At 38.1% G+C, this 16657-nt stretch overlaps 1 protein-coding gene across 5 annotated transcripts in view; it reads right to left on the bottom strand.

Annotated features, from left to right (window-relative positions):
• Positions 1-298: 298 nt before the first annotated feature.
• The window catches only part of Sytl5 (synaptotagmin like 5), a 334702-nt gene continuing 318343 nt past the window's right edge, over positions 299-16657 (bottom strand). For all 5 annotated transcript variants that reach the window (XM_045141096.1, XM_004665735.2, XM_045141095.1 and 2 more), the window contains 4 exons: positions 13298-13406; positions 11624-11759; positions 4248-4456; positions 299-3066 (listed from right to left, as the gene is read on the bottom strand). In XM_045141096.1, coding sequence (XP_044997031.1) covers positions 2924-3066; positions 4248-4456; positions 11624-11759; positions 13298-13406 — 597 coding nt within the window. In that variant the 3' untranslated portion in view covers positions 299-2923. The remainder of the gene's footprint in view (positions 3067-4247; positions 4457-11623; positions 11760-13297; positions 13407-16657) is intronic.

Genomic DNA, 16657 nt, shown 5'->3' with positions numbered 1-16657 from the left:
GACAAAGGAGTTTATTTGGACTTACAAGACTCAAGGGGAATCTTCATGATGCCAGGGGAAAATGTGGCATAAGCAGAGGCTGGACATTACCTACTAGGCAACATCAGTTAGACAACAGTGGCAAGAGAGTGTGCTAAAAACCGGCAAGGGGAAACTGGCTATGACATCCATAAGCCCACCCTTAACAATACACTACCTCCATAATGCTTTAATTCCCAAATTTCTACCAGCTGGGGACTTATCTTTCAGGACAACTAAGTTTACAGCGGGGAGGGGACACATGAATCAAACAACCAAATATGGTTTAATCATATTTAATGTGGCATTTGATAACACTGGTTAAATAAATACAATGTATTCCTATAACATAATAACCTAAAGCCATAAGAAAGAATGAGTCAATATATTTTTACATGAAATGGGAGATTCTTCACAATCTTGAAATATTTTACTTCTGTGCCATTCATAGAACACATTTATTTTACTTTTGAAAGCATCACATTGTAGCATAGGTTGGCTTTGAACTTGTGATCCTCATGCATAAGCCTCTTGAATGCTAGAATTGAAGGTGTGAACAACCACACTCAGCTTGTATTTTAAACTATTATGTTATACTTCCATTTAGTGAAGGAGCTGAAGCACATTTTGTCTTTTATTTTCAAGAGCAACTTGAATACGTTTCTGATGGACATTGCAAATCTGGGATTCACGTTAGAGAAATACCCAGATAGAGGTCAGATTTCATGAAATCATGATACAGAGAACTACTCAGAATGTGTCAAATATCAGAACACAGAGACTATGTGCCTCTTGAATTCAAATAATTAATTTTGAATTTATAACTTTGCCACATTTTTATTAATAAATAAATCTACTTAGTTGAATCTACTGCAGAGATGTCTCTAGATTTCACCATTGACAGCTCCTCTATTCCCCTAAAATGTTCCAGAAGAAAATATGAGTCACATAAAGTATGAAGACAATTTATTTTTCCAGTGTGGGCAATAGTGATGAGTATATACTTTGTTTTCTGCTTTTAAGAAGAGTAACATAAAAATATGAGTATATTTTTTAAAAGTGCCATGTTTACCAAGCTATGCTAGACTGATTATTTGAGCTTTCTATAGATGATTTGTTTATGAATAATGTGATAAGTTGCTTATTTATTTACTATGAAGAATACCTCAAAGGATTTCAGATGTATTCAAGTGAGGAAGTGAACTATGGGGGATTTAATATAATACCAGAATATATTGTCTTATGTATGTTATTTGTGAGCCTGGGGTCTATTCAGATAGAGTCTTTCTGCGTGGCCACACTGGGCTTGAACACTTGATTCTCTTGCTGCCACCTCTTAAATTATGGGATTCCAGCTATGTGTTACCACATCCAGATTGACTTATACAAGTCTATATACAAGAATCAGATCTTCATTGACATAAGACCTTTTATCTACCTGGATCAGCATAGTCATATCACATTGAAGACTGCTTAGGAGTTGAGTTCAGATACATTCACAATCTCTACATGACCTTGAGAAAATCACCTCAGACTTTTGAATCTCAGGTTTGAAACATGCAAATAAGGAATCAGGCTTAAGATTCCTTCTTTCTTTTACTGCCTTTTCTCATCTAAGTTTTGTGATGCAAGCACTGAGGTGACAAGATATATAATGTTTGAACTGCTGGCCCCAATTTTTCATCCCCCCTGCATCCTCACCTTTGTCGAGACCTCACTGTGACTAGAGGATATTTCCTTGTCCATTGATTTTAGATTTAGCTCTGTGGCTTTCCTTTGACCAATGGGGCGTGACACATTTATGTTATTGAACAAGTGGGGCTTATCCTACTTCTGCCATCATCATACTCAGGATATCATTTTGGTACAAAGATGAAACAGGAGCAGCTGACTTAGACCCTCAAGCCTGTACCAGGAAGCATTATATGACAATAGCTAGCCACTTAAAAAGGAAGTAACAAGATCTCAGTGAAATATAAAATAAAAGGCAGAAAGCAGAGAGTCCCTAACTACTTTCACAGGACAGAAGAGGGATAGACATGAAATAGCAGGCACAGCACCTCCCTTTTCACTTATCTAGTCTCATCAATAAACAAAATGTAAGAGATATCTTGATGGACCACTGTTTCCTATTCCCTTTTAATTAAGGGTTTAGGACATCTGACAAAGTGAATGTTTATAATGGAGTGCTCTAATGGCTAGGGCATCAGATGAGTGAACCTATATCCCAATTTTGCCAGGTTCATTGGTTGTTCTACTGTAAGTATTTAACTCTTCACTCTCAAAAGGGGACAGATTTAGATGATAAATATTATAGTTATCATAGACATTTCTGTCAGCCCACCTGCTCAGTCATGAAGTTAGATATTCTAACAGGACTCTACTCCATCCTTAAAACCAATGAACCATCCCCATCATGTCTCCTTTGTATCACAGGCATCTCTGTGTGAGCAAAAGTGGACAATAACTCCTTGTTACTCTTCAAGTAATCAACACTCTTGGTAGTCTCCATATCCACAAATCATTTGAGGAACTCTAAAGTAACTCAATTAGAAAAAGGTTGGGGACCTCCAACCATAACCATAGTTTCAAATCAGCTTATGTCATTTCTGTTATGGTATAAATCCCATGAACCATTTCACAGTTTGTTTGTTGGGAATATGGTGTGGTATATTGTGTACTGTACAATCTGGAAGAAACTTGTCAATGAACACACAAAAGTATATGTATTTAAAGCAATCATCAACACCCTAAATGTTCACAACACTTATATTTCTCCCCTCATGCCCTAACACCCTTAGGTGAGAAATGACAAGGAAGCAGAATCCAAGGTCCCAGCCCTCTATTGCTAGGAAATGAGAGGAAGTCAATACCCAGAGGCTCTGTATTTAAACAGCTGGTCTTTTCAGACCCTACACTTTGCCATGCTGGAACGGAGCATGAGAACACCTTCTACAGGTGTTCCAGGATTGTCAACCATCTTCTGCCAAAGGCGTTGCTCTTCCCCTTGAGAGTCCATCCAGTCCACACTCTTTCCATGGCTCACACCTGAAGAACAGAAAGAAGAGTGTACCATTTTATGCAGGGGATATATGGATCTTTTGGAGGCATCTATCAAGCTCCCAGAAGGGCTTTTAAATAGAAAGCAATTTTGAAGGTCCATTATTTCATTTATCTAGTGAGAGGTATTAGAATGAATCACTTTTTTGAAGCCTGCAGGACATTGTTCTACCCAGATACTGGAACAAATAAGGATGGTCCTGCTGTCTCATTTCTTCCTGTCTTTGGTGGTTCAGCAGTGAGCTGGTTCATCTAAACCAAGTTAATATCATTTTACAAGCTAACTTCAACAACAACGGTCTCTCTAAAATGTCCATTGCTCTGACCAAAAAGATGTCTTAGTTTAGGTGACATAGGTATCCTCAGTTCTCCTTAATCTACAAATGAAGCATCATATAAGTGGGAGATTTTTCAATAGAGATGCTGACTATGGCACATGAAAGCCATCTAAGATATGAGATATTGAGATTTTGAGGAAAATGTGTGCTCTCCTAGTACTCCTGTGATTGATCACTATGATATCTCTTCCCATCTAGTTTACCCTGTTACAGCTGTATATCTGTATTCCCATGCCTTGTATTAACAACATTAGAGGTATCTTTGAGAAAATCTGATTTCCTTTAAACTCAATTAGCATTATTTTTAAGATGAAGTAAGATGGCAAGTAAATGGGAAGCCCCTATCCGAAGGCCATGGTGACTTGGTGATCCTTTCCTTAGAAGAACCTGAACCACATTACAAGAAATTACTTGAGATTCACTTACATTAATTTGTAAAGGGATTTTTGTTGTTGTTGTTTCAAGGTAGAGTCTCACTCTGGCTCAGGATGACCTGGAATTAACTATGGAGTCTCAGGGTGGCCTTGAACTCATGGTGATCTTCCTACCTCTGCCTCCCAAGTGCTGGGATTAAAGGCGTGCACCACCACACCTGGTATAAAGGGTTTTTTTTTAAAATATAAATATTATAATTGGTAAACCTTGAGCCTAAGGATGCAAAGTTATGGTAGTAGCATATTTAACAATAAACACATTTTTATATAAATAGGGGATCTGTAATAATTTCAGGAGTCAGGTATAGCTCAACTACATAAAGATCATACCTGAAGTAATCATGCTCTTGTCCCATACTTAGTCACAGACCATCTCCAGGACTCCCAAGTTCCTTACCATTTCCAGAGTTCAAACGAACTCCTCCTAGAAATATGTTGCTAGAAAAGGCCTCCTTGTCCCAGACAGTAAGTTCTAGGCAAACATTCTTTATATCATTAGGATATAGGCCACTGAACATGAAGATATGATTCCATTGAGGGTTGACACTCTTTTTCACAACCACAGTTTTGTGCTTGGTGGCTTTTCTGTCATCAGGGAGCAGGTAGCTGTAGAAAGAAACACAAACCATCAGTGAGGCATTGGACAGGAAATTTTATGCATAATTATTTTAATTTCCAATATTTATGTTCTGGTGTGTATTTATGTGCAAGTGTCTATGGATACACACACACACATATATATATATATATATATATATATATGTGTGTGTGTGTTTGTGTGTGTGTGTGTGTGCATGTGTACACACTATACATATGTATGTATGTATATAGTGCATGTATGTAACATATATGCTAATTTGCTCTTTCAGGTTCTCATATACTTAAATCTAGGTTTCCTTGCATTTTATGTTGTGGACTGGCTTTTTTCTTTTAAGTGGGGCAATAGTAAAATGTTTCCTCTCCCCTTTTCTAATCCATTTTTTGTATGCTTTGTGTTTTCTTAGGTCATCTCTGGAATGACTTACAGATGGTATAATTTCTTCTTCCTACCTTAAGTGCCTGTATGTTTTAGATTCTTCAATGAGAGACTTTCTGGTACTGTGTAGGTTGAATCCATTTCTGTTTAGAATACCCTGAAATTACTAGAGAATCAATAGCTTGAAGAATAATCTTCAGCCAGTGGGTTCTTAAAATGGGTGAAAGCATCCCTCAATTTCTCCATCTCTAGATAGGATAATCCTAAGGAATATTCCCTGAAGTTCCTTATTGCCTCCCCAACAGAATTGGATCCTAGCTGTCCACATGGTAAGCTGACCTTCAACATATCTTTAAACTCAACTTCTCTTTTGCTTCTGTCCTATATTCTATACTCTCTCACTGATGTTTCTTGGAATATCTTCTTAGACAAAGTAGCTGTGCCTTAGACTTTCTTAATTATGGCCAAAACAGCATTAATTATGATCACAACTTTCCCCCATGATTTAAAAGAGGAAATGGATTTACATGATTTAAGCATAATTTAGGAGGGGAAGTGGGTATGGTTATGGAATCAGCATATCATATGTTAATGAAAACAAATACCAATAAGCAAATGACTTGATAATAAGATAATTAGGCCATTTCATTTACTATACCAATCAGAGAATGTTTGTGATCACCCTTATCTATTTCCATTCTCTATTTTTAATCTTAAAAAAATCTCCACATGGGCTGGAGAGATGGCTTAGCAGTGAAAGCACTTTCCTGCAAAGCTATAGTACCCAGGTTCCATTCCTCAGGATCCATGTAAGCCAGAGGCACAAGGTGGGTACATATATCTGGAGTTAACTTGTAATGGCTAGAGGCCCTGGCCCTCCCATTCTCTTCCCTACCTGCCTTTTTTTCTCTCTCAAATGAATGAATGAATGAATAAATAAATAAATAAATAAATAAATAAATAAATAAATAAATCTCCATTGTTTTAAATTTGGTCACATTTTTTCCCTGAATAAAGATCATATTTCCTCAGCAGCCCTTGTAACTCATATAGCTATGGAATTGGGTTCTGGCCAGTGCAACATAAGAGGTAGTTGTACATAAAAAAGTGTAGATATTGTCTTACTGCCTAGAATTTAGATTGGATATCTCAGCAATCTGGGTAGCTATCCTGGTTCCTGAGGATGATATCAAAATTATATAGAAAATTGCTTGTATCCCTGATTATCAGGATGCTTAAACATCTGCCCTATATAGATTCTTGTTTACATGAAAGAGGAAAAAAAAAAGAACTTAGGTCATTTTTTAAGCTCACAATGTTTTACCTCACAGACAGACTAATATAACTAGGTGGTTAAGTAATTTATGTTTTAGAATACTAAACTGTATGTAAGGGTCTATTCATTATTTTTACATGAAGATTGTGGTAATTTGTATACATGCCCCCCAATATATTCAGTGTTTTATTAGTTTGTAGTTTGGATTTGCAGCCACCTGGCTGCAGGAGGTGTCACTGGGTGGATCTTAAGTCATGGTGGGGGTTTTGAAGTTCCAATCTAAAGATATGCAAAGTGCCTAGTTCCACCTGGAGTTCCTAAAGTGTGCTGTGTGGTGAGGCTTTTAGATTGTGGTTTTCTTTCTCGTTTTTGGACCTCTGAAAGCAGGGTCAGCTTCTTCTGCCATTATGGAACTTCCCCTGGATCTGTAAGCTTCAATAAATCCCTTCCTTCCATAACTGTACCTGGTCTGAAAATTCATCTCAGTGAAACTGAAGCTGTCTGTTACAAAGATGTCGCATTTAATGTCATTATTCTCATTGTTGAATCATTTCACATGGCACATGTAGTACAAATAACAATGACAAAAGTAGAAAAGAAATTATTTAAACATGTTCTGAAAGATTTGCCACTTGAATGTGAACTATAAAAATTATAGTTTGAACATGATGGTTTGATTTCAGTAAAGCACGAGTTGGGGACTGGAGAGATGACTCAGCGGTCAAGATATTTTCCTGTAAAGCTTATTCACCTGGGTTCAGTTCCCTAGTAGGCACATAAAGCCAGATGCACATAGTGGTGCATGCATCTGGAGTTTGTTTGCAGTGGCTAGAGACCCTGGCATTCCCATTCTCTTCCCCATTCTCTGCCTGTCTCTCACTCTCTGTCTCTGCTTGCAAAAAAATAATGATAATAAAATATTTTAAAAAATACAAGTTGAGAGCTGAAGAGATAGCTTAGCAGAAATGACACTTGCCTGCCACACCAAAGAACACAGGTTTGATTCCACAGGATCCACATAATCCAGATGCACAAGGTGCTGAATGCATTTGGGGTTCATTCGCAGTGGCTGGAGGCCCTAATGTGCCCATTATCTATCTGCCATCTCTCTCTGTTTCTCAAATAAATAAAAATAAAATATTTTTTAAAATACAAGTTGGAGGACCATAGAGATTGCTTTGTGGTTAAGGTGCTTGCCTGCAAAGCCAAAGGACCCAGGTTCAATTACCCAGGACCCACGTAAGCCAGATGCACAGGGTGCATATGCATCTGGAGTTCATTTGCAGTGGCTAGAAGCCCCGGTGTGTGCCCATTCTTTCTCTCTCTCTTACTCTGCCTTTTTCCCTCTCTCAAAAAAATAAATAAAAAATAAAATATTTTTAAAAATTAAAAAAATACAAGTTGGGTAGCTTAAACAAGGTCACTGATAACCCTTGGGGTTTTCATGCCCTGACACTGTATTCACAACTGTCACATAGTACCATCACTAGTAGTGCTATCTGAAATACCACATAGGAAGCTTAATTAAAATTTGCCAGTCTCAGGGCTGGAGAGGTGGCTTAGGAGTTAAAGCATTTGCCTGTGAAGCCAAAGGATCCTGGTTTGATGCTCTAGTCTCCATGCAAGCCAGATACACAAGGTGGCACATGCATCTGGAGTTCATTTGAAGTGGCTGGAGGCCCTGGCACATCCATTCTCTCCCTCTCTCTTTCTCTCTCTCTCTGCCTCTTTCTCTCTATCAAATAAATAAATTAATTAAATATATTTAAAATTTGCCAGTCTCTTTATGACACACAGTCTGGCTTAATCAAAGAGCATAAATTCTACCTTCACCCCATTAAAGCTGTCACATATATTCAGTGCAACTTTTCCCCATATAATTGAGTCTTAGGATATCACACAACCAAAAGTTCTTGTACTTTAGACTTTATGTAATGTAATATAGGACAATATACCCAAAATATTAAGCATTCTGGTCATCTTTATTTATTAGTCGTCCACTGCTACTATAACAAACAATCACAAACTTAATAGTTTAAACAGCACACGTGTATTATCTTTCAATTCTGGAAGTCAGAAATTACTCATCCCCCTATATGTTTCATTTGAGATAAAAAATCAAGGTGAGTCTCCTTGCCTTTTTCAAACAATAGAGACCACTGCACTCCTTAGCTCATGTCCCTCTTCTAGCTTCAAAGCCAGCACTGGCCAGTAGAGTTCCTTTACTTTGATACCAACCCTGTCACTCCCACATTGAGACTGCACTGATCTCCTTAAATGTGGCAGAATGATTTCCCTCATTGAAGGTCAACTGATTAAGCAACCTTATTCACCTATGTCATGTAACTTGACATCAGCACAGATTCTAGAGAGCAGGACTTATATATCCTCAGGGACCACTTTTCAGCCTATAATATGTTTAAACAACTAAAAGGAAACTGAAAAATATTTGGCAATTTATATGAGACATCTTTTTAGAGCTCAGATAGATGTTCCATGCAGTTTCCAGCCAGACGATCATATCTTTGAATACATCACTCCAAGCCCTTCCGGCTTTTAAAGTTTGTGTTGAATAATCTGCTGTAATCCTGATGGGCTTGCCTTTATAGATAACTTGATTTTTTCTCTAATTGCTTTCAATAGTTTTCTTCAGATTGTGTGTTTGATAGTTTGATTATAATATGGCGAGGAGAGGTTCTTTCCAGGTTTTGTCTGGCTGGGGTTCTAACGGCTTCCTGTATCTGCATTGGCACCACTTTGCCAATTTGGGGGAAGTTTTCTTCTATGATTTTGTTGAAGATGCCTATTATGCCTTTGGAGTGAAATTCTTCGCCTTCTAATATGCCCTGAATTCTTATGTTTGATCTTTTCATAGTGTCCCGAATATCTTGAAATTCCCATTAATACTTTTCTATTAGTTTGTCTTTCTCTTTGTTGGACCATATTAGATCTGCCACCTGGTCTTCTAGCATAGATATTCTGTCCTCTCCTTCATCCATTCTACTGATGAGATTTTCTACAGAGTTTTTTAGTTCATTAACTGTGTTCTTCATTGCTAGTAATTTTGACTGGATTTTCTTTATTATTTTTATTTTCTTATTTATGTCTTGTATTGACTTCTTTATTTCATTAAATTGGTGTCCTGTGTCTTCTTTGATTCCTTTGATTTCCTCTTTGATTCTTTTGAGTTCTTTTTTGACTTCTTTGAACATATTTACAATCATTCTTTTGAAATATTTCTCAGGCATTTCCTCTAACTCGTTCTCACTGGAGATTATTTCTGATGCATTAATACTTTTTGGTGGATTTATATTGTCTTGCTTTTTAGTGTTTCTTGTGTTATAATGTATATATTTTTACATCTTGGATTAAGTTAATGCTTGGATTTTCTAGCTAGCTAGGTATTCTTAGCTGTATCAATTGATTTGATGTTATATATCTTCAGAGTAGGAGCTTAAGGTGTTAGGTATGGCTCTTAAGACTCTCAGAGTATCTACAAGGGTGTTCCTAGGGGTTGGGTTTGCCTGCTATGGGAGTATTCAAGTAAGCTGAGTGGAATAAAATACAGGTAGATTCTAAACGTTAACTAAACACTGTACACATTCAATCAAAAACAGCACCGAGTATTTATGCAAGAGTAGGTATTATAACAACCAGATCCTCTGTCAACAAAGAGGTTAAGATTTCTGGTCTGTTGAGGGATCCAAGTCAGCTTGTGACCAAGTGAGACCCTTCCCTGGTGAAATCCCAGTTACCCTTTTGGATGATTTTGGTCTTAGTTATGCATCCTTCTTTGGTGCCCTGTGGGTTCAAGTAGGCTAGCTGGATCACTGGACCACTGTTCTGTTTTCTGGAGCTGGGTACTGGCTTTTCCTATGGGGCAAGCCGAGCCTGACAGCCATGGCCCCACAGACCTGGTACTGCCACTGCTGGAGCTGCCGCTGCTGGAACCCCCACTGCTACTGCCACCACTGCCGCCAAAGTTACCGCTGCTGGATCCACCACTGCTGTGGCTGCCACTGCTGCTGCTGGTGCCACCACTGCTGCTGCTGCTGGAGCTGGAGCTGCTGCTGCTTGATCTGCCACTGCCAGAGCTGCCGCTGCTGCTGCTTCCAGAGCCAGTGTTGCCAATGCCGGACCTTGAGCTGGAGCCACTACTTCCACTGCTGCTGCTGGAGCAGCCACTGCCGGGGCCACTTTGGCCTGCCTGAGTGGGCTCTGGATGCCCTGTATCTCTCCTACTTCTCTGCTGCCATTTTAATTTCTGATACACCTCACTTTTTAATAAAAGTGTGCATTTTGCTGGGTATTCTTTGTCTTTTTCTCCCCTAGGCTGCTTTGGTGTGGTTCCTAAGCCATCATCTTAAACTCAAGTCCCAGGCCATCATATCTTGAAGATTATCTTCCTCCTTCCAGTGGTTTCTATATTCAAAGGCCATCTTCCATGTCAGGCATGCTCTTTCTTTCAATACCAATTAATAAAATATTTAGGATAATAGCTGTAATTTGTCTTCAGGAGTCCATCACTTAACAGGATCAATATTTTGCAATTTCTTATTTTTCCTGATGCCCCATGCCAGTTGTAATTTACCCCATGCTGGGGCTGACAAAATTCTTGGCATAATGCTAAATGCTGAAAAAGAAAATAGTCCAATCCTCCCATCTCAATCTCACAAGTACTGGAATTGCAGGCCTTGCCACAAGGCTTGGCTTACTTTTCTAAGAAGGTTTGAGGAGAAGATAAACCTTTTATCTGATTCAAAGATTCATGTCACGTCCTACAGAACCTTACTTTATGTGTTTCGTGGTGTTCTGCAAATCAGCTGTCTTACATCACTTATTTTTCAAAGTGCAGCAGTTCATGTACAAGGTACATGGACATTTGTGTGCCTGGTTGAACAAATAGAAAATATCCTTCTAGTCTAAGTTCCTTTACTGGGAAAAGAAAAGTTACTAATAGAAATCAAGAAGGATTTTATATTTCAGTTGCCCAGAAAAACCAAGAATATCTATTTGAAGACCTTCAAGAAACAGCCCTGCGCTTCATATAGGAATGTCCATCAGCTGGGCATAGAATGTCTCCTGAGTACTCTCCATCAAAGATGCTCAACTATCTCTGCTTTTTACAAGTTTCCCCAGGATAAAAAACCAAAAATTATCTAATGTTTCTATTGTTGCATATTGCCAGCATCAAACGATGACAAAGCATAAAAGAAGGAAATTACGCAGAAAATCATACCTCCCCTTTAAGAAATGAATCCCCTGGAAAATCTGCTAGCCTTAAGTATGATAGTCAAAGGACTCTAGAAATATATTTGAAACATAGTGAAAACTAGAATAAACACTTTCCTCTATACTCAAATTGTATTAGATGTTATTAGCTACTTAAGGGTAGCTCTTACAAAGGGTGGCTCTTTCCAGTAAGCAGAATATGGGACTCTTAACAGCTACCACTTCCTGGTGGATCATAGATCTTTAAATCTCCCAGTAAATCATTTTAAATGAGCTAAAGCAACATTACCCTTTTACAAAACTGTCAGAAGTGCCTCCTGATTTCACTGCTGTCAAATTCTTTGCTTCCTTGATTAACACTTCAAGAATTCCTCCAGAGATTACAGGTAACTCTTTCTTCTTCCCTTTTTTATAGGTCTTCTTTCCTGCATCAGCCAGTGGGGGTGGAAAAAGGGAGGGCAAGGGGGAAGGGAAAGGGAGAGAGGGAAAATAGATTTTACTTCAAAATTTACAAAGTACATTAAAGATTTATTTTCTGAGAATCAGGCCTTTAACACACACACACATATATAATTTAAATGCACATATAGACTATATTATAATTGGCATTAAATATACACACATGTATATAATTTAAGTGTTCTTTTCCCACTGGATTCATTGTGTATATTGAAGAAATAAAGGAAATAGAAATTTTAAAATGTAGGTACACTCCTACAAAGTAGCCAAAGGAATGGAATGTAGAAGACCCTGAGAACTGTCTGGCATACCATTCCTGCTCTTAGTTAGAATTAGCTAACTATAATGAAAGCAAGACACAAGCACCAGAGCTTACAAAATTAAAAAAAAAAAAAATCGTTGACTCCCTTTGGTATTTTAAACTGAGTCTAAAAGGCAACATTACATAATTCCCTAAATGTGAATTGCTAACTTTAGGTAGCACCAGCTCTAGGTGCTACAGCCCAGAGAGAATTAGAATTTTTTGATTTGAGAGAAACTCCCACCTCTCGTTGTTATTCAGATGGAATCGACTTAATGTGAGCATTAACCACTGCCTTGACCCCTGCCTCTGGGGACCAGCATGTGTGCATACAACAATACACCTGTGGAGGTTATAAGATAACAGTGAGATGTCTGTGCTCCACCTTCCTTGAGACAGGATCTCTTTCTGGAGCATAGTAAATACCTGACTGCAAAAAAAAATCAAACTTGCTGGCCTGTGCTTCAGATTCTCCTGGTTCTACCTCTATTGCTGTACTTGGGATTACAAAGGACTTTGTCACTTTGCATCTGGCTTTACATGTGTGCTGGAGAATTGAACCCTGGCAAGCAGGCTTAGTAAGCAAACACCATTAACCACTGAGCAATCTCTTCAGCTCTCAAGCATTACTATACTGCCACTTTCATTTAATACTATTTGAAGTACCTTAAACATATTAACTTATTTAATTTTCACAATATACTGGCAGACAGTGAGCACAGGGATATGCTAAAGAAGGTGATCATGACTAATGAGGCTGCCTGGAGATGGCAAAAGAAGAAAATTTGCAAATTGATTTTATCTGCATTTTTCTTTTGTTTTCTGTGCTATATATCATATTTTGCTCTTAGACCTGCTGTGTAGATGTTAATGACACAAATCCATACTTCAGTATTCTGTAATCTCCTCTCCAACAGATCTTTTCCAACTGGAGGAAATAAGGCTCTATATCTCTGGGACTGACAGAAAATGAATCTCCCATTCAAGAGATTACTTTCTAAGCATTAACTTTGTCTTTTCCCTGTGAAACTCCCACACACTTTCCCATATACAGCATGTACTTCTCAACAATCTTCAAAGGACAGTGACAACTCATCATTTTGGTTTCATCACTGTAATGTCAAAGTTACACAGTACAACCAAACCCTGATTCCTACTCCCACACTTGTAAAAATATATCAAAGTCATCAATGTTTACTCTACCATGAGGTTGTTCCAGTGGAAGCATTTGGTTTTCCTCTGGGGGAATGTAACGTAAAACAACCGTCAGCTCCCCTTTATACTGCAGGCCAATATTGGGTGCAAATTCCATCTGGCCAAGAGGAAACAGGTAAAAAGCATGAGTTAGAATACTAAAGATCATCTTCATAAGTGAATGGACCTGATTCATATAAATATCTCATGTTTGCTCTCATATGTGGAGTATAGGGAGCATATACTTTCTCAGACTTTTCCTTTAAAGACCTGATTCCTGCATATTGAGTCAAGGGCAAAGACCTGTGCTCCTCAGACAGAGGGCAGATAGGAGTTGGAAAGACAAGCCTTTGCATAGCAAAGCCAGAGCTTGACACTGCTCACCCGCAACACATACACACACTCACTTCACCCAGACCAAAGGGATCCTTGCCTTACTTTTTATTCCTCTTGGTGATAGTAATGATAGAAAGTGTTTTATTTAACCTTCTTACCAGGAGCAAACATGAGATTATGTGGTGAAATAGACCATCTATTTAAAATTGAACCTTATTACACTATAAAAATTTTTTTTTCTTTTTAAAAAATTTTCAGTAGGGTGGTCACCCTGAGAATACATAATGAATTCCAGGTCAGCCAGGACTAGAGTAAAACCCCACCTGAAAAAAACATTCAATGGGGTTGAAGGTATGGCTAAGTTGTAGATCTCTTACCTAGCATGAGACATTCTTTTAGTTCCCCAACTATGCCAAAAAAGCAAAGCAAAAAAAAAAAAAATCAGTAAATTTAAGTTTGCATGAAGGCCATTAGTAGAAAAATATAATGGACATTATGGTAGATTAAATGTAATCTCTACATCTTTGATTCTGTGTGTTGGAGTCAGGTTCACATTGCTGGCAGAAATCACCCGACCAAGACCAGCTTGAGAAAAAAGAAAAAAAAAGGTTTACTTTGGCTTACAGACTCAAGGGGAAGCTCCATGATGGCAGGGGAAAATGATGGCATGAGCAGAGGGTGGACACCACCTCCTGGCCAACATCAGATGGACAACAGCAACAGGGGAGTGTGCCAAACACTGGCAAGAGGAAGCTGACTATAACACCCATAAGCTTACCCCCCAAAATACACTCCCTCCAAGAGGCATTTATTCCCAAATTGCCATCAGCTGGGGACCTGGCTTTCAGAACACATAAGTTTATGGGGGACACATGAATCAAACCATCACACTATGGTCAATGCAAGGAAGAGTATTTTGCCTTTCAGTTTGGATAAGACTGGGTATGGATTGGTTACTAAAATAGGGCAGAAGTGGAAATGTGACATTTTCTGAGTCCATGTCTTAATATTGATAGCTCCTACTTCCTTTCTCAAAATGGATAATAATGGAATACTCCTTAGAACTCATACTGGGAGGGGTCCAATGCACATGGAAAAGCCACATGTATGTGTACTAGTTCACAGGACTAACTGAATCCCCCATTAGTAGCCAACATCGTGGGGGTTGTGAAAATGAGCTAACTTGAACACCCATCCCAGTTAAAGGCTGCAGGCAATGTCAACCTCAGTCAACCATCTGCCTGCTACTGCATGACAGATCTTAACTGAGAACTACGTTGATGAGTTTATTCAACCTTAAGAATCAGGAGAGATGATAATCACAGGTTTTTGTTGTATGCCTCTAAGGTTTATGTTAGTTTTCTATACTGCTGTTTTTAGCCAACTAACGTTCTATTTGATTTTGGGTGAGATTTTGGGCATGGAAATATGTTGGTAGGAAAAGTGATGTGCACAGATTTTCATATACTAATACAGAGTACATTAACAGAGATAAAACCATGAATTGTTGGGATTTATTGATGTTCCCTAGGCCTTCAGATAAAGGTAAATATATTGATAACTTTATATTAACATAAACTTCTTCTCTCATGAAAGTAAAGCATAGTAACAATGAGGTCTTACATTATAATCATAATCAAAAGAAAGTTAAAGAGTAAGGTCATTTTGCATCATATATATATATATATATATATATATATATATATATATATATATATGTATGTATGTATATATATGATACATTGTGAATTTTTGCATTCTTACAAGAAAATTGTAAGGTTATACTCTCTCCTGCCACACCATCATTTTTGTTATCTGACCAATTCCTTCTCAGGAAGAGAAAGCAGAATTCAGATGAAATTGGGCATGTTCAGGATGATATGGCCAAACACACAATAGCAGAATTCAATCACATTAATTCTGCTAACACATACAGGATGCTAACTTCTCATAGGCCATTTTGCTAAGTGCTTTGGGGACACACACAACAAAGACCCTATTTTCAATGAAATTTTCATCTATCTGGGAGACACATTTGTGTTTACAGCAGAAGCTCTATTAATCTAAGCACATTTAGCACTCATCAGATTAATATTCTCCATTATCAATAAAGAACAGTATCCTCTGCACCAAGACCATGTATGTTTGCTCTGGTCAGTTGAGCTGCATGCTCAGCAAATGTCAGTTGTATGTATCCCATTTGTTTTCTTCCTTGGTACATTAGTTTTTAGTTACCAAACAGAATTTTAGTTGTCATTATGAAATTTTCAAATATAATTTGTTTTAGTTGATTCTCCATTTTTTCTCATTTCCCTGATCCCCTCTCCTTCCCTGCCCCCTTGAATCCTCCACATTCTGTTTATATATCATATATCATGTATGTGTATCTTTTATCTTTCACCCACTTGCTTGTCATCTCTTATTGCCTGCTCTTGGTTGCCATTCTAGCTTTTTTACATTGTACCTATGTTGCCCCATTTATGCACGTACATATAAATAATACAAGCTAGGATCTGCAATTGAGAAAGAAATATGTAGTTTTAGGCTTTCTGAGTTTGGGTTACCTCACTTAATTCTTACTGGACCCATCATTTTTTAATATAAATTTCACAATTACAATTTTCTTTGCTACCAAGTAAAATTTCATTATGCATGTATGCTACATTTCATCTGTTCATGGTTGTAGTAGATGGTTCCACATTACTGGGACAAATATGCAACCAAACAAAGTTTTATGGGGAAAGGGATTTATTTCAGGCTCACAGATCCAAGGGGGAAGTTGTTTCAATAGTGAAAGAAGCTGGCTCCCATTTATACATCCAAGCAGAGAGAGAAACCACCAGCAGCCAGCAAGCAGGACCCCCCCCCCCACAAAGCTCAAAAATCCCTACATATCTTTGAGCTGGACTTGAGATCCACCCCAAAGACACATTTGGGTTGGATCCTGGAATCTACTCCCTCCCCTCCCCCCCCCCCAGTGATACCTCCTCCAGATGGACAGCTGGAGATGCAAGTTACAAGCTTAATAAAACA

The sequence above is a fragment of the Jaculus jaculus genome, chromosome X (genome assembly GCF_020740685.1).
Source record: "Jaculus jaculus isolate mJacJac1 chromosome X, mJacJac1.mat.Y.cur, whole genome shotgun sequence".
Taxonomy (NCBI): Eukaryota; Metazoa; Chordata; class Mammalia; order Rodentia; family Dipodidae; genus Jaculus; species Jaculus jaculus.
The sequence above is the reverse complement of the archived record's forward strand: the minus strand, read 5'-3'. Positions and strand labels throughout refer to the sequence as shown.